Below are 23,081 nucleotides of genomic sequence, written 5' to 3' on the forward strand. Positions count from 1 at the left end.
GCGCCGGGGCAGGCCGGGAAGGAGGGAAGCCGGGGCCTGGCGCGGGGAGCGGCGGGGCCCGGCGGGCGGGCGGAGGGAGAGCGCGGCGGGGGTGCGGGAGAAGGCCCGGCCGCCTCTTTCCTGAGCCGGGCGCTGCTGCGGAGGGCAGGAGGCCGCGCCTGAGGCGCCGGGAGGGTCAAGTCGGGCCGAGCACAGCCGAGCGTCGGCCCCGCCGCGCCGTGAGGTGAGGTGAGGGGGCGCGCGAGCGGTGAGGAGAAGCGGCGGTTGGGCGCGCGAGCGGTGAGGAGAAGCGGGGGGAGGAGGGGGGGGCGCGCGAGCGGTGAGGACAAGCGGGGGGAGGAGGGGGCGCGCGAGCAGTGAGAAGCGGGGGGGGGGGGGGGGGGGGGAGGGGGCGCGCGAGCGGTGAGGAGAAGCGGGGGGGGGGGGGGCGCGAGCGGTGCGGGATCGCGCCGCGCAGTGAGGCGAGCGGGGAGCCCGCCCTCGGCGGCCCCGGCCGTCGGCCTGCGCCGGGCCCTGCGGGGTGCGGGGGAACCCCCCCGGGGCGGGGCGGCTCGGCTCTGCCCCGCTGCCCGCGGCAGGGAGCGTTTCCCCGGCGGTTGCGGGCGGGCGCGGCCGGTGCTCCCCTGCCCTCGGAGCCCTCCCCTCGCTGCCCGGGGGCTGCTGGCCGCCCGCCGCAGCCCTGCCGCCTTGGGTCCTGCTCTGGGTTGGAGCGGAGCCGAGTCTCCTTTGGGGAATCTTCCTCACAGCCGAGTTCTGAGTAGCTGCGTTTATTGCGAAGTGGCCGCGGGTTTTCCGTGGTGCCCCTCCGCTCGCTGCTGCCCTGCTTCGGACCGTGACCCTGGGCTGGCTTTGCCTCCCTTCCCGCAGCACGGGGCAGCGCTGGCTGGGTGGTTCGAGCTCTGTTTGGAGACGCCCGTGAAGCCTAGTGTGAGGTTTTATTTCCACTTTCTCTTTGTTTTTTTTTTAGGCAGCCCCTTTCGGTGTGCAGTGCTGAGGATGCAGCGTGCTTTAGCGTTGGGCTGGCTTGAGCTTGGCCATCTCATGCAGTGAAGTGGAGAGGGCGCAGCGAGGTTAGGTTTGTGATTTGCATCCTGCTGGACTTGTGTACCTGATCTTTCTTTCTGTTGGTGATCGCCTTTATCCGCTGAGCTTTTTAAACGGAATTCTTCAGCTCTCAGCTTAATATGCGCTATGACATGAGGACAACTTCTCAAGGTACTGTTGGAAGTGGAATGTTTTTACAACAGTAGCTTGTATCCACATTCTCTGATTTAGCACTAGGCAGAAACCCACGTGGGTATGGTGTGTTTTCTTTTTCTAGTACCTGTTGACTCCCTTCTTAGCTTTTAAACCTGGATCATATTATAAAAGTCCCAGCTCTCTAGTCACTTAAAATATTTATTGGCTTGTTAAACTGAACCACATCTGCTGCTGTGAAGCTAAGATTTGGTTTAGTATTCTATTACAGGACTTTAATATTCTTTAGCAGAAGACATTATGAAGCTAATTTTACCGTAGTTTCTTAAGAAAAGAGGTAGTAAAAGGCAGTGGAAACAGTGTAGCCCTCATTCAGAGCAGATAGCCTTATTCCTTTAGAGCATGAAAGTATTTCTAAACACACTCATTAACCGTAGCACTTGAATATTTTTTGTATGATCAGCTGTGAAAAAGGTTAGCTTGGGCATGTTAAAACTTAATTTAGGGCTGTTTGTCAGTCCATTAAGAGGAACTCGTATGGCGAGATAACTTTGTGATGTCTCATAGTACAAGCCCAGGAGGACATTCGCAGATACTTAGAAAGTGGGAGTTTTGAAAAACGGTAGGTGGAAGTACTTTTTCAAACCATGTAATTAGAACGAAGCTAGCTGCCAGGGGAAATCATTCAGCAAGGTTCAATGCAAACAGATATTTGTATGAGTACCAAAACGGTCTGGTGCTTTATAACGAAAGCCAGAAAAAACATTTAGAAGAGAGATTAAAGCGTATGGCTCGGGATTCAAACTAACGTTTATGGGAATGTGAACTATACTTTTCTGTGTTGCAGAAAATTAAAATGTGTCTTCCACAGCGGTCTTGTGCTGTCCTCAAGTTACCTGGCTCTGAGCTGTGTCAGGGAGAGGGTACTGGACCAGCAGGATTGGGTGCTTTGCCACACATCAGGTGGGAATATGTACAATCATATTGCTAACGGACATTGCGGCGAAGGCAGAAGTTTAAAGGTCCGCTGCTGTCACCTGCTCCCCGCATTATAATGCACACCATGAAAAGAGCATTAGGTCTGTGTGTGTGTAAAATCTAAAAGCAGTAAGCAATGCCCTGTCTGCCGGCGTACACATGAAGCGTTGGAAGCTTTGAACGTGTATCCGGTTCAAAGAAAAGGCTCCTGTGTTGGCAGCGGTGGGTTTTTCCCCTGACAGTGGATTTCAGGGACTCTGTCAGACTGAGAGATTTTAGGTACATGTTTTCTTCACTTTACAGAGAAACTGAAGGAAAAAAAATGCACAGTTGCCAGAATGTTGCTCATTCTTGAAATGTTATACTCTGAATGCTCATTTGAAAGGCCGTTCTTCGTATTTTAGGATTTCCTCCCGACTCTGTTTTCTTTCCTAAGTCTTGCTGATCCGTTAGCTTTGTGTTTATGTGCTCATTTAAAATGACGTGCTTTAGAGTGATGTCCCTGCTTGTTGTAGAGATTAGGTATTGGTGAGTCCACGAGTTTCTCCTGGTAAGCTGTTTCAAGTATCTGCAGTTAAGGGTTGTGTTTCATTTCAGGCTTGAGTTTTAACTTCCAGCTACTGCATCTGACGCTTCCCAGCAAGATTCACAAGTCGTGCACTGCTGGAGTTCCTCTTTTATGTGTCAGAACCCACGTGCAGGGATCAGGTCATCCCTTAGAATTCTGTTTCATAAGCTAAAATCCTAAACCTTGCCTTCTGGGTTTTGCTTTTTCAGGGGAAAGGGTTTAATTCCCTGGATAATTTGGTGGGAGGGTGTCTTGCTTTAAGTTCCCTCTAGTATTTCAGCATCCTTCTTGCAGATACCACTGGGTGCTCTGAGACTCAGATCCAGTTTATTTTGCCAAAGTGAGAACAACTGTGACATGACTGATAGTCGTTGTATAAACAAAACAATTCTTGTTTGGGTTTATATTTTTAAAATTCCCTGTTTCCAGTAATTGTTTCTTTCCCTTATCTGAAGGGAATAAATTTTGTGGAATAGGTAAACAGAACCATGCACTTGACATAAATGAGAAGCAGCTACCAGGCTGCGCTTGCTCCTTCGTGCCTAGACGTCTGTGATCCAATCTGTCTGTCCAGGGACAGCTATAGACTTGCTGTTCTCGCTGCTGACACTTCAGCTGACAGGAGTCAGAATTCATATGGTGCCGTATGCCCCTACAGAAACGAAGGCGAGCGCAGATCGGAATGAACCTTTCCGTATGTATGATCGAGCACAGCACGTCCTTGAATGATCTGCAGTCATAAACCAACCCTCTGGGGTCAGGCATACGCATCCACCACTGGGCAGGTCTGGTTTTAGGACGTTGAACTGTAGGGTAGCTGTACCAGCAATCCCGTTGTGGCTACGCGGGGCGAGTTTGAGACAGGTTGAGGAATTAGAGTGTTATGGTTCCTATATTGGCATGAAGTTCTTGCATGAATATCATAACCCTGTCTCTGGCTGGCTTGAAAATTCCACTGCATTCTAGTAAATAAATATATATGCCCCAAATGGTTTGAGATTGATTGTTTTTTGATTGATTTTTTTTCCTATTTTATTTAAACCAAAGCTGTACTGGAGAAATACTGTCTCTTTGGTCCTGGAGTCGGCTGGAAAGCTCTAGCTAGTGCAGAGCACCGTGCTGTTTCTCAGCAGTGCCCAATCTCACATTTTCTAGCTTATTGCAGCAAGATTTTTGATCCTGTTAAATGTTCTGGTCTTCCTTCTCAAAGAAGGGTTGCAGGTTACTTAAAGTTAACAAACTTGAGCCCCAGGTGACTCAAAGTTCCATATATATCCTGGAATAAGGATTGCAGTGGACAGCTGGATTTATGGCATGCTGAAATTCTGCATAGTACGGATAAAGCAGGAAGTTGTCAGATACAGAATTTCTGCAGGGGTTGGTGATGAACACTGAAATGGATTCTGCTGAGAACTCGGGACCTCAAAAACCTTGCTGCAAGTAAAACAGCATTTTCTGATCCAGCTTTTCTCCAATATGCAAACAAACTAGTGGTATTACATAGAAGAAAACCTTTTATACACTTCGTTACGTGTGTTTCTTTGCCCTGGGAACATGCAGGAACGTTTTGACAGCTGTTAATCAGTTTTGTTGATTCGCTGTTCTGAGGATATGCAACCGCTGTTGATAATGCATGCTGTGTTTTGGGCAAGCTTAATAATGGACTGCTTGTACTAACAATTTTATCGTTATTACTTGAGAAACACAGTTTTAGGGTAAAAGAATGTCATGAGTTCAAATAAAATTCGGGCTTTTCTTGTGGCGTATGGAAGTTAAGAAATCGCTTTTCTCATGCTTTGTTGGGGTGTGTGCAAGTATGTGAATTCTTTAGTTGCTGCTGGGGAAGGAGCGGACTTGCGGAGTGGAGGTGAGCTCTCCGCATACCACCGGTACCCCCCGCGTGTATGTGTTCAGGCGAATCCACGAGGGTTCCAAGGGAGCAGTAAGTGGTTATGCATGCAGAAAAGCACCAAATTAGTGGATGTACAGATACAGCCTGGCTCCTCTTCCTCTGGTAGTGTTGGCTGGGCCTCTGGCAGGCCATGTATTGAATTGGGGGGGTTTTAGTGCAGCGTTTTACAACTGAGTTTTCAGAATTTGTTTATGCAGGGGGTCCCCTGCATGTATGAATGTTAAACTAGAGCAGAATTGCGTGACACTGTGCCTGAAGTCTGGTCAACCGTGTGTGCTTTCCAGGCACCTCATGCTGTGATTCACTGAAAACATTAATGTTCTGTGCAAAATACTTGCTTACGAGAGATCTTTTGTTCTGCAGGCTTTGGATTTTTCTCTGTTTATGATTTTGTCTATATGAAAATGTAAAATGATAACATGTAATAAAATACATACACCACTAGTTATTTAGGATCTGTTTTCATCTTGTCACTTTAGTCTTCAGAGTATTTCAAGCAGAATGCTTTTTGCACCTATTAAAATTCTGAGAAAATGTGTTTATTTTTGATTTGTTTCAATTTTTTACCTTTTGGTGAGCTACTACCCATCAGTTTCTTTGGCTTTCCTAATGTTTCAACTAAAATGGGTTAAAATGAAGTTGTTCCTTGGGCTGTTCGTTGTAGGTGCCTGCATTTCTCATACTTGTTGAAATCATCCTTCAGTCTTGGCAGCAAAGTCTTCAGTTTACTGTTAATTGTTATCCTTCTGTTCGCTACAGAGATACTTGGAATTTATGTAGTCATGGCTATGCTGAGGTTTTTCCCACTAAGCAGGATAAACATCCCTCTAATTTCACACTTACTGGGTTTGAAGACTGAATCAAATCATCTTAAGAGGAAAACTTTTGACTCCTTCTCTCCATCCCTTTTTTGGGGGGAGAGAGAAAGGAACACTGAAGTAAGGGAGGAGGGGAGGGAGCAGAGTAACAGCGGCAGGAGAACATTACAGGAATTCTGGACGTTTTTTTTTCCCTCCTCAACAAGCTGAAATTTTACCAGCTTCAAATTTCATGTATGTCTCTGAGGTGTAAGGGAGTACTCGTATTTTAAACTGAAACAAAGATTTATTCTCTGATTTTTAACAACGTAATTGATTTGAGCTGTCTGTAAGGGAGTAGCAGTTGCATAAGCCTCAAAAGTTCATATCCCATTTGTATGCTAATGTCTCTTCAAGTCAGATTTCTCTTCAGGGCTGGGCATAAAAACAAAGTGCTGCAATCACTTGCCGATCAAAAATGACTTAGGAATATGTATTTTCTCAGTTTAACCTTGGGCAAAATATTGTTGGCATCACAGCATTCATTTACATGGACCTGTGAGTGCTTTTAAAGTGTAGACTCTTATAATTAGGGTTTTTAAAGTTTGGTTATTTATGCAAAGCGTATAGGTGTTTTGTTCTCTTGTAATTCTGCATTTGAAATCTCTAGGAAATGGGATAACTGCAAGAATTGTCTTGGTCTTTGATATGGTATCAGCCCTTGGTGTTTGAGGAATTCAGTATTTTCCTAAACTTCCTCACACGGTTGTTGCACGTTAATTAGTTTATGTCTGCCCCGTGCTTTGAAGCTGTAGAGTGGTGGCGTTCTTTAGTGAGAGAGCTCCGTGTTTGAATGGGCACAGATCATTCACAACACAGTCACAGCAGTTCTTCCAGTGACCCTGCTGTCACAGTCTGTATCATATTTTTAATTACCCCATTATTCTCCTGGGTGCCAAGCTCTGGGTTTGCCTCTTGTCCCTAAAGAATGCGGAGGTCCGAGTGCCTGCCGCCTGGCCAGCTGCCGTGGCACTCTGATGCCAGGGACCCTGCGTGGCCCTTGCTTGCTTCATCTCACCCGTGCAGCTTCCACAGTGCCAAGTGGAGCTCTGGAGACAGGTCACGGAATTCCTGCAGGCGTTCCTGAGCCCTGGTTTCACCCACCCCGAAACCCCTTGGCTGACGCCAGACCAGCATGGAGATGTGGAAGGTGCTTACGCTGCTGACCGGGACCTGGCGGTCAGGGCGGCAGCTGGCTTCTGAAACGGCACGGGAGGGAGGTAGAAGAGGATTGAATTGCATGGAAGACTTCAAATCTCTGCACGTGTTCGGAACAGAAGTACTTCTTGTGCCTCTCTTTTTGAAGGATGTGTGCGTTTCTTCGATGCAAACTGGTTTGCTGGGTGCCCTAACCTTAGTAAGATCGTAAAGAGATCGTAAACTTAAAATGGAAGTGTCTTCATGTCTCTTAAAAATTAAGAGTCCGTAAACTGGGCCCAGCAAAAGGATCTTACCGGAGCAAGATCTGAACGGGTTCAGGCGCTCGCCTCGCTGGACTCATCCCGCCTCGCTTCAGGCGCTCGGCCTAGGGCTCTGCGTCGGGAGCCCCTCGCTCAAGTACCCCTGGAAAAGAGGAGTTGAATGGCCGTTTGGAGGAGCTTGTTCCCTGCCATGAGCTGTGGTAAGAAACCCGGCCCCATCAGAGGCTTCACGGATGATCCCTGCCGAGTGCCTGAGGTGGAGCAGCGTCCATCGAAGCCTTTGTACCAGCAAGGAGCTTGGTGCTGCGCACGGCTCCGGCGTGCGTCTGTCTGCTGTTCTCCAGATAACTGTGTTTCCGTTTTATTACAACTTCCGGTAGGATTTTGATGAGTAGATTGAAAAATGAAGCGTAGGGAATGAAACAGGGAGCGAAGTCTTGGGGTTACCCCTTAATCAAGCTCCTGCAGTATTGTGATGTGTTGCAAAATGATTTGGATAAACTGCCTGTGGTCACTGCCAGCCTCGGCAGGGGTTCAGGTGTCGTTGCAGGTGCTTCCAAAGTATGAATACAAAAGGAAAATTTATCATGTTGGGATGTTCCTTATGTTTTAAGAGTATTTTTTTTAGATAGTCCGGAAGCGAGTCTCCTGACGCAGGTGTCCTTCCTGTGTGCTTAACCACAGCTCTGAACAGGACGGGATTTAACATCTGAAACATTGTCTGCTAGACACAGCCCAAGAGCGTTCCTTCTCTCTTGTCCGGTTTCGTAAGTTTTCTGTGAAGATTTAGCAGAGGAAATTCTGCACGCTGGAGAATGATCCCTCTCTTACCCTGCGTACAGAGCTCTGTATCTGGAGAACATGCCCGAGGGAAGGGGTAAGGACGCCTGGCTTATGAAGCAAGAAGCGTATGGCATTTCTTTTACAATTAATGTCCACAGCCAGGGCTCTTAGCAAAGAGCTGTGTCCTCTGGCAGGGGAGAAGCTGAGCGAAGGGGGGTGATGGAGAGCTGGGGGCAGAGGGGGACAGCCAGCATTATCAGCAAAGGTCCGTTCTGCTCCAGCCGGGCTGTTTTGCTCAGCCTCGTAAGAACGGAGCGTTTCTCGCTTCAGAATACGTGATGTCGCCGAGAAAGCGTGGGGCTGTGGGCTGCTGGTGTCTCCCAGGTCAGTACAGGTGGTGCAGGTGGAGGCTGGGGACAAACGTCAGGGAGCCAAGAGAATTGTCACGGTGCTTTTTCCCTTTAGTCTCGAGTCCGTAGGAAGCCCGTTTTCCAACATCTAACCCAGCTGGGGGCGTTCGCAGGGCTGTGGGAGGGCGGAGCTGCTCTTCTTCACAGACTTCAGGAGTAAGTGTAGGGAAAAGAACGAGCTAATCGGAAATCATTCTAGAAAAAAATGGAATAACAATTTTAGTTTTCTGGTACAGTATGCTCTACCCCTTTTATCAGCTGGTGCTTTTTTTTTCCTTTTATTCCAATTTAAAGAATTGTATTAAAATTCAGCTCACGTGGCTGCTAGGAGGGCAGCGTGCCTGGCTGGCTAAAGCGCTTGCTGATAGGTAAATCTAGTCTGAATTCGGGTTTAAACACTGGCTTTTCACGCCGCCGTGGCGAGAAGGAGGTGCTCGTCTTTACCGCAGCTCCAGATTCTCCTTAGCAGAGACCACGCGGAGCGCTCGGCGACGCCGGATCGCAGGGTGGCCTGAAGCACCTCGAAGCGTGCGGGGAAACGGGACGAAGAGACGCGAAAAGGCGTGTTGGTCCTGGCGGCTGCTGTTGGCAGGAGACTGCTCCTTAAATGCACTGCCCTGCAGATCAAAAGTTCTTTCCAACGTGAGCCTCCAAGCACGAGCCGAGTGAGCTGCTGCTGCCTTCGCCATCGGGATCTGTTTGAAGGGATCGGGGCTGGGCTGGCATTTAGAGATGCTTTGTTTGATTTTTCTCGTAAGCCAGTTCCACCAAACGTGAGAGCCAGTTTTATTTTAAAGTCTAGCTGGTGGTTGCAGGGAAGCAGATGTTTAAGTCGCTCGCTCTGAAATATGTCAACGTTTTGTGTGCTGCTATTTCCATGGAAACAGGTATTGGCTCAGCAGAAGCGGCACGGGGGGTTTGCAATCACATTTTACAAAACAAAACCGAGGGAGGTTTGTCATTCTGGTTTGGACTCATACACACGGGGAGCGGTGCTGCACAGACCCTGCCCTTTGAGCACATCGGGTAGAGTCATGCAAATCAGCTGTCGGTGATTAATATTTTAAATTCATGTTTTTAAAAAATAAGCTAGGGTTTGATAGAACTTCACTAGAAAAACATGCCGCTTTTTTTCATTTTGTTCAGCACATGCTCTTCGTACTTGAAGGCACCCGGTTTTATCACTTCTTTTGGCCTCCACCTTCCTCAGAAGAGGCGACATACGCATGGGACGAGAACTCCAGATTTCAGCTAGTTCGCAAATGACGCTTTTTAAAAAAAATGCGAGGTGGCTCGTGAACCACGGAACTGGCAACTTGTGAGCTTGTCGTCTTTGGCAGCACGTAAAAATGAAGTGAGCCCCATTTTTTTTAGGCTATTTTGTTTGCCTTTGGGGATGCTTGCTTTAGGAGTAGCCTACCTACAGCCAGAGTAGTTACCCCAGGTCAGCGCTGCTACAGCAGGATTGACCTCGTGGGACATGTTGCTCCCCCGGATATTGCACAACGAGCAAACCTCACATGAAGGACCAGGAGCTCCAGGAATTCCTGAAAAACGAAGCCGCCTCCGATCAGACGTCTGCTTTCCAGCTCCAGCAGCGGCTGGGTGCCGTTCCTCAACGTGGATCCGCTACCCCAGCTCCTGCAGCGCGGCGGGTCCCGGCAGCGAGCGGGAGGTGCCAAGGGTCTGCAGCGGCGGAGGAGCCCGGCTCAGGAGGCACCACGGCCAGGCAGGGCTGCACGGGAGGAACCCGGCGGGAGGAGGAGGAGGGTGATGAGGTGAGACGGGAAGGAGAAGGGGGCACGGGACGGACTGGTGGAAGCAGCAGGAGCCAGGCACGGGACGGACTGGTGGGCTGGTGGAAGCAGCAGGAGCCACAGGCTGTGTGAGAGGGGAGATGGCTCGGGAGCGGCCGTAACAAAGCCACCTACAAACAAAAACCCAAGTAACGCCGCTCTAGAAGCGTTGGCAGTTTCCCAAAAGAACACAGACCTTTTTTTTTTTTTTTTTTAACTAAAGTGGAATTTGATTGACAGAACAATTCCCCTTATAAATAAAATTCTTTAAACATTGGATCACTAAATAATGAAGAGTGAAGTGCTTGGTGACCTAAATTAGATTCCTTAAAAGGATACCCACCAAGATCAAACTCTGTTTCTGGATGGGCTATGCTTAAGCCAAATATTTTCCCAAAATACAGAGGCAAAACAAGCCTCCAGTTCACGCGTCCAGTTTGCTGCTGGACTCTCCTAGCGCTTTTCGAAGAGCCGGAGGGAACTGGTGGCGTTTGCCTGCTGCCCGGACTCCGTGGAGCGCCGTGGGCGCAGCAGCCGCAGCGCTGCGCGTTCTGCCAGGGAGACGCAGCCGAGCCAGAGGTGACATCTGCTTCCAAGACGGACACTCGCGTGTCTCTGGCGTAGCTCTGCATTTCCCCCTTCCTGGGGGGGGTATGAAATAAGCCATAAAACTGCCGAGTATCAGTTTCTCAGGGAACAGAGCAGAAAACACAAGTGAGCGTGCTGGGTGAGACCAGATGCCCGTCCGGGCGGGCACCGTGCCTTCTGACCGTCTCCATCACGGAAAGCCTTGGCTCTCGCCATCTCGGCTTGCCCAGTGTAACCTGTGCGCGAGGCGGGAGCAGACCGAGGGCTGTTTGCTGGGAACGGGGGGTGCGGAGCCCTGTGTCACCGCTCGGTCACCACCACATCCGTGTTGCAGCCGTGCAGTTGGTGCCACCTCAAACCGCCCGAGCCCGGCACAAGCCGCGCGCAGACGAGGGTTGGCCGGGCGTGCGTTGGGAGCTCGCTGTGGTCCCCCCGGGCCCGTTCCTGCAGAGCTGCGGTAACCAGCACGGCAGCGAAGGGGTGACGGTTGAGCAGGGTGTTGGAAGCCAGGATGAATATTGTTTTAATTCTTACTATCATTAGATCTGAAGAGTCTTCACATGGAACTGTTCTACTACTGTTTCTAACATCTGTGGCATACAAGAAAACAAGAAACTTATAATTAATATTAAATCAATTATGCATATAATAGTTACAGCTAGACTACAATTATAAAATTTGCCTGTTTCCCAACATTGGTTCTCAAATGATTTTGTCGAGAAATGCCAGATAACATCATTCTGTATCACATCCCAAAGTAACCAGGTTACAAGGAAAAGCAGAATGAACAAAAAGACATTAAGGAAGCCTTGACATCATTTACCACCTCACTCAAGATACTCAACGTACTAGAACAGTCCCTGAGCACTACCAGCTCTCTGATACAGAAGGGGTTTTCCAGTCTGTTGTTTTCGAAAGCACCACGCTTGTACAGATTCCAAGATGTAACATGAAATGGTTTAATAATATAGAAGACAAGAAGCTAAAATAAAATTTTATCCCCATCATGTTACTGGGAAAGGAAGGCACCGGCAGGCCGAGTCGGGGCACGGCCACAGGGTCTGGGTGTGAACATCAGCACCTGCCTTGGCACGCATCCATCCCTCGCCGCAAACCAGGCAGACCCATGGCGTAGCCGCAGACGGTTCCTGGCCCCGGCGCAGCAGGAGCGTGGGTGCAGGCGTTTAGCAAAGGGCAGCTCGTCCGTCATCACCTCGTGTGCCTTCTCAGGAGCGTGCTGGTTCGACCCGAAGCCTCACAGGCGTCAAGGGCCGAAAGCAGCGGGCTTGGCCCAAGCAGCGCCCGCAGCCACACGGTGACGGACACGGGGCAGGCTGTCACCACACACGCACTGTACGAGCAGCTCAGACTGCGTTGCCCGCGTTGCTGTGTGCGTTCCCACCGCAGCCCTTTGGCGTCAGAACGTCCCGGGAGCGCGTGCCGGTACGGCCCCGCTCGTGGCCAAAACCGGCTCGAGCTCCTCACCTCCGCCTTCACGGAACGGCTGTAACCACCGCTGCTGGGTCAGAACACCTCGACTTCTGCGAAGCCCGGAGTTAGTCCCATTTTAAAAAGTCAAAAGAAGGAAAAAAAAGCCAGAAGCCTCACATACTTTAAACAACTTCATTTATTAGAACCCATAAGCGTTGCTTTCATTAGAAGAATCAAGTTAACACCTAATCCCGGGTGAAATTACATTTTAAGACAAACAAAAAAATTGTAGTTCTTAAATACAGTATTTACTGAAGACTGCTATTCTTAGGATCCTGGTACGAGTTGGTACTTGTTGGCTGGGATTAGTACGGTGTCTAATTCTGAGCAGGTTCAGCATTCTTCTTCCACTGAAAGTACATCAGGCCATGCAAAGGGCTGTTCCCCCGTCTGCCTCCCAGAGGTGCGGAATGACGAGCTCAAGCCTTACACAATGAAACCCTTGGGATGCATCAGCAGAACCGGAAATTTTTATGTCTTATCTATTTAAGATTGATTGGTAGAAAATCGTGTAAAAAAAAAAAAAAAACACAACAAAAACAAACAAACAAAAAAACCAAAAGACCCCAACCACCACCAAACTGTGACTGCTGAAATGATTTAAAGGTTCACTGAACTGGCATGGAGCAAACCTTGGCTGTTACTGCACATTGGAACCTGAGTACAGAGGTAAAGTACAATCACCCATGTCATAGGCCCTCCAGTTCCTTTTCACAGTAGCCCTTTTGGAGAAGCAGGCTGGGTTAATAACCTTCATTTCCACTGCTGCAGGTCAACAGAATCATTTCCCTAAAATTCAGAAAGTGCTTAAACACAGAATACAAAAAGTATCCGACTTACAAACCTTCCGACATAGAAAATCAAACCGTGGAACATGGCCGATGTTCAGAGCTCCGTATCGAAGTCTGACACTGTGAGCGACGCGGAGTGACCGCGACACAGGAGGGACGCGCCGCGACGGCCTTCAGCGCGCACACCGCAGTCACCGGGGCAAGGCCTGGTCCCGCCATCGCGGCTCCGGCGAGGCGGACGCAGCCCTCTCCGTCTCTCACCAACACGCTCGCTCTCTAACACGCAGACAACGATCTCCTGCGAGCTGTGCCGAATTACTTGCATTGCCCTTTAAAATGAGCCGTTAGTCACACAACTTTTTCAGGATGTATCAAATTATTAAGAGCCTAACGTCACCGATTTCCAGCTCTAGCTACGAGATCTGGTCGCTGTGTTGGGGAATTCAAACGGCGCTTGCTGCCGGAGGCTGTCCCAGCCTGTCCTCAGCTCCGTTAAGGAAGGAGCAATTTTTGAAACACTCAGCTTTCATTCTCAACTGATAGCTCACCTGCAAAATACAGAAACACAGCGCTCATGAGAAAAGCAGGAGCGTTTTTGCTCGTGCAGGCGTTCGTTACTGTAGAAAAGGAGTCCTTGGCTGCGCGTTGTTTCCGCAGTGTATTTCTTACATCAGATACAAACTGTACAAGTTCTCCAGTTTACAAAGTTTTCGAAATTGCAGAAACAACTCAGCCCGTATTTATAACAGCGGTTTTAACTGTAAAGATTATTACAGATCAGGTACAGTCTAAGTAATTGGCTCAATGTAACAACAAAAATGTAGTTTTGATAGAATCTGCAATAGTACAACTATGTACATATGTACAGAGCGGTGTCCTGCTGTCACTTCGCTGACTTTGAGCGTACTCAGCACTTTTTATTCTCAGCTTCCCTTAAAGTAAGAAGCACTGAAGTAGAAATGGTTCAGCTTTGCAGCACTTCAAGTTCCTCCGTGGAGATCTCGTCTCACCCCCGTTTCTGGCTCCGTTCAGGCCTTAAAGAACGCCGTCGCTGAAGCGCGGCTTGCCGTAATCCACGAGGTCATTCTGTAGATCTCTTTCTTCATCATCTGCAATTAAAATACTCAGATCAAATCTGCGTGATACTACGGAAACAATATTTAACCGTGCTTTCCCAGAGCATGCAGCTAACGCCCACACCCACGCTGCACTGGCCTCGTCTGCTGACGGGAACGACGTTGCCAGGGAAAACGCAGGGAACGCGTTCGGGCCCGCGATTCCAGGGCCAGCTGCCAGCGCTCGGGGACAGTCTCTGCCCTTCCTGCGACCGGGTGTCAGAGACTCACTGGCTTCAGAGAGGGCAGAACGAGTTAAACTTACTCCTGTGATCTGCAGAGTTTCCTAGAAAGATTCCAGACTCTCCCGCTAAAACCCAACTACAAAGTCACCTGCCCTGGGACGTTACGTCGCCGTGTTTTCACCCTCTCGAGGTCACACGCTGCAGGGCTTTGCCCCGGCTGGGCACCTCACGGCCCGGCGCGGAGAAGGCGGCGAGACCCCCTCCAGGCTAACACCATACTCTCCCCACCTACTTCTCAGATCTGAAGGACGATCGCTTCCACACAGACGCGGCGCAGCACGTTTTCCAGGGCTGGGATTTTTACTAACGCTGGAGCTGACTTTGCTGGCAGCGCGCTGCTATCTCCTATCTCTGACTTGAGGGTAAAACTGGAAGACAGACTTTAAAAAAAACGTAAGGGGCAGCTCTCAACCTTTTCAAACCTCTAATGAGTGGAAATCCCCGTTCCCTCTCTCGGCACTGCTGAAGGATCAGCAACACGTTTTTCACCGCTGCTCCTCACGCCCGAAGCTGACCCACGTGGCCAGGCTCCCGCGGGAGCGGCACGCAGCCCTCGGCCGAGACATCTAGATGACCCACAGAGGTCCCTTCCAACCCGTTCTGTGATCCTGTCTCCTCGGGAAGCGCCGAGCGGCTGCACGCTCGGGAGCTGCGCGCAGGGCAGGGGCAACGCGTCGCACACGGCCGCTCCGGGCACGCCGCGTCCCTCCCGGCTGCCTTCGGTCCGTCCTTACGACGGGTTCACAGCTTTGCCAGAAAGACTCCTTCCACCACGCCGCTCTGCCCCTGCTTCTTGACTCCTACTCCTTGGGGTTTGTTTTTGAGCCTCATGAAAAATCATAAAATTAAAAAAAAAGCCAAACTTGCGCATCCTCACTATAAGCACTTACTGTAGCACATGCAAATAAAATCCACCAAGAAAATGCACATTCAGTATTTTTTTTAAGTGATGTTTTAAAAAATATTCCAGTATTCTGCACTCTACCTGCCCCGACTCAGACCCCTCCTGTGGGGTCCCCAGCCTTCCCCCCGCAGCAAGCGAAAAGCCCTAACCCATCAGTCTGTTTCCGTTAACGAGCTTTTCCAGCATTTCAAAGCCGCGCTCCTTCATTCCCAGGAAGGACGCTCGCTCAGGGGAATGGAAAGCAGCGTGTGAGGTCGCCAAGGCTTCCACGAGCTGCTCAGCTGTCCGCAGCCCTTCGGCACTCGGCGGCAGCCGCTCCGCAGCCACGGCGGCAGCTCGCAACCCGGCGCAGACGCTGCTGCTCCGTACGCACCGACCAACGCAGCACGTGCCCGTCACTTGGTTTGCCTGATCCCCGCCCTCCGGCCACCACAAACACACATTTACGGTAGCAGAAGCCAACACCTTCTGAAGGCCCCCCTGCCTTTCCAGCGGGTGGGCTGAAGGCAGGGGTGCCAGCCTGCACGCGGACACTCGCAGGAGCCCAGCTCCCAGCTCAGGGTATTTTCCTCTGATCATTTCAATCCAAGGCCCACACATTTCTAGTGGCAACAGAAAAACAGGTTTAATTAAATTGCTTTGTTTGCACATGCCACATGCTTCGTTCTAGCCTGATGCAAAACCATGTGATGTTTTCCTAATAGTTTTCAGACAGAAATGTTATTTTTTTCCTCCCTAAACAATTACAACCAGCCTCCCTCCAAAGCCCCGCAGCTGTGCCCCCTCCTACCCTGCACACAAATCAGTGTGAAGACCAAAGCAGACACTTTTTCTAAAATGCTGCTTCTGGAAGGACGTCTTGCCATGCCGTGTGACCTCCATCTCAGATCAAGCCAACAAGTTATTAGGGAACAACAACACAAAGGGCTTGGAAAATTAAGCTTGAGGTAGTAACACACGCTGCTCAAACTATTCTTCACAAAAGGCTTCCACAAGTCCCTCTCTAATCTTTCCTACCAGGCACGAAATCCGTTATGTCTATCCAGATACACTGAGGGCTTGGTCAGAAAACAGATTTTTGCCAAGTCCAAATTTGAAGCCACCAGAGCAGGGAATGCCAGGTCCCACATCCACATGGGAACCCGTTTCGTGAGGCCACTTCCAGCTGGAGCTCTCACTTTTTCAAATATCCCTTGACAGCAAGCCCCATAAGCACAGTCTCTGTGGTTGTGAACAATTTTCCACCCCTCCTTGCTACGTCACCCCCACCCTCTCCTATGTGGCACACAGGAGCGCTGCTGGTGTCACTGGTAACAGTTCCCAGCACACACGGTCACTCTTGCTGCTGAAAGCCACCAGGCTCCCATGAAGGCCACCACGGCAGCATGTTCGTGCCGACGAGCAAACCAGCGCAGAGCCCCGCGGTGCGGCAAGAGCTGCGCGGGGCAGGAGCACGGCGCTGCGTCCCTGCACCGTGGGGGGCCCACGTCCTCCCACCCACCTCGTCCCCCCTCCTCTCGCCCAGCTGCGGGCCGGCAGCGCAGCGGCTGCGGGTGCAGCCGAGCCCCAGGGCTGCGGGAGGCAAGCGGCAGAAGTCAGCAACCAGTGTTAGATTCACCAACAGTTACGTGGCCCGGGTTCAAACGCCGAGAGTCGCGCTGCGAAGTCGCCGCCGCGAAGGAGCTCTGGTGGCCAGGAGCCAGGCATCGCCAGCTGCGTGCTGCGGGGACCCGCATGAAGGCACACGGACAACCCAGCGCGCCCGGCCGCGCGGACCTGGGACACACAGACGCGCGCCGCATCCCACGCGTTCCTGTCCGTCACGGGATGGCAGTCATTAGAAGCCGTCCCTCTACACTACCCTGGTGAGGCCTCATCTGCAGTCCTGTGTCCAGTTCTGGGCTCCCCAGTTCAAGAAAGATGAAGAGCTACTGGAGAGAGTCCAGCGGAGGGCTACGAGGATGAGGAGGGGACTGGAGCATCTCCACTACGAGGAGAGGCTGAGGGAGCTGGGCTTGTTCAGCCTGGAGAAGAGAAGGCTGCGAGGGGACCTTATAAATGCCTACAAATATCTGCAGGGTGGGTGTCAGGAGGATGGGGCCAAGCTCTTTTCAGTGGTGCCCAGCGACAGGACAAGGGGCAACGGGCACAAACTGAAGCCGAGGAAGCTCCAGCTGAACCCGAGGAAGAACTTCTTCCCTCTGAGGGTGACGGAGCCCTGGCCCAGGCTGCCCAGGGAGGCTGTGGAGTCTCCTTCTCTGGAGATATTCCAGACCCGCCTGGACAAGGTCCTGTGCAGCCTGCTCTGGGTGACCCTGCTTGGGCAGGGGGTTGGGCTGGGTGACCCACAGAGGTCCCTTCCAACCCCTACTATTCTGTGATTCTGTGATTCTGTGAAGCAAGGCTCCTGCTGCCACCACGCAGCACCAGCAGAAGCGGCTGGACGCGCCCTGCGCCTTCGCGTGGGACCCACCCTGCCCGAGCCAGCCACAGCCAGGAGCCCCCAGCCCGGGGGACAGACCTTGGCAGCCCAGAGGGACTGAAATCCGCTGCTAGTTGTGTCCAGGCGACTTCTTCTGGAGCAGCAGCAGTTTTCATTTTTATCAGTGAGTTAATTAATTGCCCAGGGTTCTGATCCATACTTTTCTTTTGCTTGTTCATGAGTTTCAAACTACCAGACCAGCCAAAAACGCTTACGCTGCACGGTTAGATGCATGCCCACAGAAGTCGGTTCCCTTTTATCAGCTTTTCCCATTAATTATGCTTGGATACCAATTAAATGCATGTCTGAAAAAGCCAACGGCTAAAAAACTCGCATTGTGAGGATCGAAATCAAGGTGCCTGTAGAACTTCAGTGGGTCCCCCCCTCATTTTGCACTTTCCTTCACAGGAAGTACTGTAAGTGTTTACACAGACGTTTCCCCCTGCAGGCATGCAAGCCCTTCCCAAAGCACGACCAGACGAGGAGATGGAGAGCGGCTGGCAGCGCGGCCGGCAGGCGGGCAATGGCGAGGCGAAGCAGCGCACGCATGCAGGGCGAGGTGGGGAGCATGCACACGGGGGGAGACCAGCGCCAGGGCCGTTGTGCCGAGGTCTGGTTAGCACGGAGAGCCCGAAGCCTGTTGAATCTGTGTAGGGCGCACGGAAGTGACACCTGGAGTCGCTCACTGCGGCCCCACTGCGTACCCCCTCACGGCAGCGTGGCTGAAGCAGCAGTCAAAAAACCAGCTACGCTTCCGTGCGTGCAAATGGCTTTAGCGGCGTCAAGGACGGCCTCCCGACTGGCCAGATCCCCGCTGCGGGGCTTCAGACAAAGCCAGGGCTCAAATTTGCCGTGTCTCGGTTTTCCTAGCAGGAACACAACTGAAGCAAGGGGTCAGCAGCCCCGCACTGAACGCTGCTGGGGCACGGCTCTCCAAGCAAGGCCGAATTTTAAAGATTGCCTGAGGCTTATTTATTCCATATTAGAAATTTTTCATCAGCTAAAAATAGCGAGGCTTTACACAAATTCAACAAGTAAACTCAGCATGGATTTTATGACAATGGGATGGAGACAAGGCCCAAGCTCACCTTGGACGTCTTCTTCTCCACCATCACCATCCTCTTCCTCATTGTAAGCCAGCTCAGCCTGTTTGTCTGCCTCATACTCACCCACGTTACCATCATCCCCATTATAATCTGCCAGTTTAGAACCCTGCTGCGGATCAACAGGGGATTCATTCTCATCAAAGAATCGGCCTGTGAAGTAGGCAAAGGATTAAGTCAGAAGCAGAGAGGAAAGAAACAGAGAGATTCTCCACGACAGCAGACCGCAGGCTGAGACAGGGGGGTTTGCAGCAGTTTCAGCTGGAGGAGAAGGGGGGAGCGGGGGGAGGACACCACGGCTTGTGGAACAAGGACGGTGCTCTCGGTCACTCAGCATTTGGACCTCGGGAAATCTGATTGCCACAAGCTTCGCCCTGAAGACAGGAGCTACAGCAAGCATCCAACCCCACAGCCCATCTGATCACCCACAACCACTAACAACGGTTCTCCTAAAACACCGAAGAGCATACAGACAAAGTTTCTGTATCCAGACTTTCTTCTGGCGTTTTTCTACACATGACAGAGCAATACCTGGCTGCCTTCATGTACGGTAACGTCCGCGGGGTGTGTGCGGACTGCCAAGGGCAAAAACCTAGCAGAGATCTGCCTTGCATCTCTGAACTCCTCCTTTTGACTATCCAATTAATTTGGTTTTACACTCTGGTTTCCTATTAAGCTTTAACAGTTTTCAAAATTTTCCGAATCCAGTATTTTCCTCTCCCAGCAAAGAATTACAAATAGTTCCAGATACTGAAACAATGTGCAAGAAAAATGAGAATTAGCAGGCACTATGAAATGGGTCAGCCAAGCACACAGTGAAAGATCAATGGTAACGTCAAGTTCAGAGCTGGGCTTCAATGGGACAGAAGGAGATGTGCCCAAGTCCAACGCAGTTCCGAGTCTGCTGAAGGTGCCAGTCTGGAGGGATTATGTATAAATGCAAAAAAATAGGATTAAAATGCAATACAGACTGGCAATGGACTGAGAAAAAAAAGTCCGCCGAGGCCGCCGTTGAGTGTCACGCAGTGGGAGCAGTAAGTACAACTGCAGAATATGATTTCAGCATTAGGATGGAAAAGGAGGCTGGGGTTACAATGGACAGGTGTAAAAATGAGATTATTTCTTAAAGCAATGAAAACTGTGATATGTGGCAGCATACACAGACCAGGACAGAAACAACAACGTCGTGCGTATCTGGGTGGGGATGAAAAGCAGCAGAATCGCAGCTCGTGCGGCTCAGATGTGCAGAGACAGAAATGTCAGTTATTTTCATAAAATAAGCAAGAAGAAACTACAACCTCTTCGCAAATCAGAAGCTGAATATATTACTCATTCTGTATTTATCTCCAGTGGAGTAACTCTTGCTGTAATTGGTTGCATTTTTGGACACTGCGTTATATATAAAAAGCAGACAGAACCGTGTGCTTCGCACACGTTAAATATAAAACAAGCTGTGGAAAGGCAACTGAATGCACTTAACTTATGGAAAAAACGAGCCCGTAGATACGCCAGAAACACTGTGACAAACAAGTACTGAATAAATCTAAGCTGACAGCAGGCAAGGTGAAAATATTAGAATGAGACCCTAGGACACGGCAAGCCCCCCCGGCCTGCGGGCTGGAGCCTGCGGGAGCCCCCCCGCGCACGGGACAGCCCCGGCTCCTCAGCCCCCGCAGCTCCTCTCTCGCTGCAGGCGCCTGGTGCTGCTTGAAGCCTTTGGTATTTTGGCTCAGGCTACTTCAGCTGCAGGGAGGACAGGCCGAGCACACGAACCGCACCGGCAGTCGCTCTGGGCTGGGGGCCTGGACAGCAAGGCCAGTGCCTGCGCGGGCAGAGTCGGGGTGCAAGAGATTTAGGCAGCAGACGGCTTCTTGCACAGCACCGGGAGAACATCAGCACTCTAACACAGGGCACGTACAACAGTCTGGGGAAACTGAGACTTCAGGCAAACGCCACAACAGGAGTCACTGGCAGCCCCAGCCAGCAATGCACCCATCGCTTTCCGAAACAGCCGGCCAAGACCTGGCATCCTGACCGCAGCGCGGGTCTCCCGGATCACTCCGAACACGAGTCCGTGTCGGCAACGCAGGCGGCACACGGCCGGGCTGTCTGAGGCACAGCGGAGCATGCTGTCATGAAGCACAGGAGGACAGTGACAGCACGGGACGCCCCGTAAGGATGTCACTGATGCTAAAATCCACAGGTGACATTTGCTGAACTGAATTCGGAATGGACACGTGCATTAAGAGGGGGGTGCGTGAGGAGGAGTGTGGGCAGCAGGGCGAAGGGAGGTTCTCCTCCCCCTCTGCTCTGCCCTAGTGAGGCCCCATCTGCAGTGCTGGGTCCAGTGCTGGGCTCCCCAGTTCCAGAAAGATGAGGAGCTACTGGAGAGAGTCCAGTGCAGGGCTGCGAGGATGAGGAGGGGACTGGAGCATCTCTGCTACGAGGAGAGGCTGAGGGAGCTGGGCTTGTTCAGCCTGGAGAAGAGAAGGCTGAGAGGGGACCTTAGAAATGCCTCTAAATATCTGCAGGGTGGGGGTCAGGAGGACAGGGCCAGACTCTTTCCAGTGGTGCCCAGTGACAGGACAAGGGGCAACGGGCACAAACTGGAGCAGAGGAAGCTCCAGCTGAAGATGAGGAAGAACTTCTTCCCTCTGAGGGTGACGGAGCCCTGGCCCAGGCTGCCCAGGGAGGCTGTGGAGTCTCCTTCTCTGGAGATATTCCAGCCCCGCCTGGACGCGGTGCTGTGCAGCCTGCTCTGGGTGACCCTGCTTGGGCAGGGGGTTGGGCTGGGGGACCCCCAGAGGGCCCTCCCAACCCCCACCATGCTGGGATCCTGTGACATTCTGTCTGTCTATCCCACCAACGCTGGATCCCTACAGACACACTACTCAGAGCAGCTGTCCCCACGCCCATGGCCAAGGCCCTGCTTACAGGACAGCTTCAAACAGCAGCAGGGACCGCAGGTTTGCTGCACCCAGCTTTGTTCCAGGTCAGAGCACAAATAGCGACGATGCTGCCGTCGCTTTCAGGTTCTGCTGCTTTTGAAACCGAACGCCTGCAGCGTGCCCATCGCTGTACCTAGCACCGGCTTTTCTACTTTTTAAATCTATGCTGTCAAAATAAAAAAAGGAAAACACCTTTTGGGACGAAGTTCCCCGACTCTGCGACCAGGCAGGTATGCCAGATACCCTGACCGATGACGGTCACTCGGCTCATCCCACGGGCTGATGCACAGCCAGTGCTGAAGCACTCAGTGACCAAAACCCCAGCCAGAGACTTGTCTACAGGGAAAGCCACGTGCAGAGCTGGGCTCCTCTGTACCAGAGGGAGGACTTTATCACCAGGGGACCTTTCAGAACACCCACTGGTGATCAGTCAGGAAACAAACCTTCTGCAAACCTGGATTAGCCATTTCCATACATCACAGAGAACGTCCCTCCCTCATTGCACCGTTAGTGGTTGTGGCACTGTCCCTGGAGGTGTTTCAAAGATGTACAGACGTGGAGCTGAGGGACACGGTTCAGTGGTGGAATAGACAGTGTTAGGTTAATGGTGGGACTTGATGATCCTCAAGCTCTCCTCCAACCTAAACGATTCTATGATTACCATGTACAATGTAAGTTATTCCAAATGTGCAGGAGCAAAGCCAAAAGGAAAAGACTAATCACTGACGATTACTGACCCTTGGGTACCCATTCGTGGCCCCCACTGCGCCTGCCTCCCAAGCTAGCCCCCCTCATTTTATCCATTACCAGGGGAGGCAGCCAACCCATGTAAAAACCCCAACAACTGAACCACGAAGCTCTGCCATTTCAGCTGGCACTGCTTTTGTTCTGCCAGACGCCCCTTCCCCACCCAAATGCTCAACAACTGGAATCAGTTCTTCAAAACACACTGGGTTAAGACACTCTATGCTATCCTCAGGAGTGCAGTATCACCACGGATACCGTACGAAACCTGTTCAACGTAACGTTCCCACAGGAAGGTGCTAAGATGCAGGCCTGACACTCTCCCAGGATTACAGTACCATGGCAGAGAGGCGTCCCAGAGCCAGCGGTACGCAGACGGCTGGGGGGCACCTGCCAGCTCTCGCCGCGCCGGGCCCCAGCAGCATTACCACCATCCCACCCGAGAAACAAAGACACGGCCTGCTCCTGTCTGCAGGCTTCCTCCTCGCGCAGACGGGGAAGAGAAGGGGTCTGGAAAACTGCCACACACAGCAGAACAAGCTTACACCACCACAAAGACCCCCATGCAAGGGCTGAATTCTTACTAAATTGTCCAAAATGTCGTATTTAAGTCAGGTAATACAGTGTGAATGTAAGTAACTCAGTGTTACGCATGTATCGAAAGTCTTCACTTCATCTGTTTGAATGTGCAGTGATTTCCAAAAACATTTTAAATTCCTATAAGCAAACACTTTTTCTTTAATGATTG

At 51.3% G+C, this 23,081-nt stretch overlaps 1 protein-coding gene and 1 long non-coding RNA gene across 4 annotated transcripts in view; one reads left to right on the forward strand and one right to left on the reverse strand.

Annotated features, from left to right (window-relative positions):
• LOC142362613 (uncharacterized) lies at positions 1–12,151 on the forward strand. Of its 2 annotated transcripts, none has more exons than XR_012765192.1 (3): positions 1–228; positions 968–2,160; positions 9,273–12,151. It is a non-coding gene; the product is annotated as an uncharacterized LOC142362613 (long non-coding RNA). The 2 variants fall into 2 exon arrangements; XR_012765191.1 differs by lacking the exon at positions 9,273–12,151 and having other exon boundaries at positions 4–228; positions 968–1,215; positions 2,045–5,283.
• The window catches only part of GOLM2 (golgi membrane protein 2), a 23,994-nt gene continuing 13,032 nt past the window's right edge, over positions 12,120–23,081 (reverse strand). Inside the window, exons 9-10 of one of the 2 annotated variants that reach the window (XM_075432149.1) lie at positions 18,627–18,794; positions 12,120–13,901 (exon numbers count right to left, since the gene is read on the reverse strand). In XM_075432149.1, the coding sequence (XP_075288264.1) occupies positions 13,828–13,901; positions 18,627–18,794 (242 nt within the window). In that variant the 3' untranslated portion in view covers positions 12,120–13,827. The remainder of the gene's footprint in view (positions 13,902–18,626; positions 18,795–23,081) is intronic. The other variant, XM_075432150.1, reaches the window with a different exon arrangement.

This window comes from Opisthocomus hoazin, chromosome 10 (genome assembly GCF_030867145.1).
Source record: "Opisthocomus hoazin isolate bOpiHoa1 chromosome 10, bOpiHoa1.hap1, whole genome shotgun sequence".
Lineage (NCBI taxonomy): Eukaryota > Metazoa > Chordata > Aves > Opisthocomiformes > Opisthocomidae > Opisthocomus > Opisthocomus hoazin.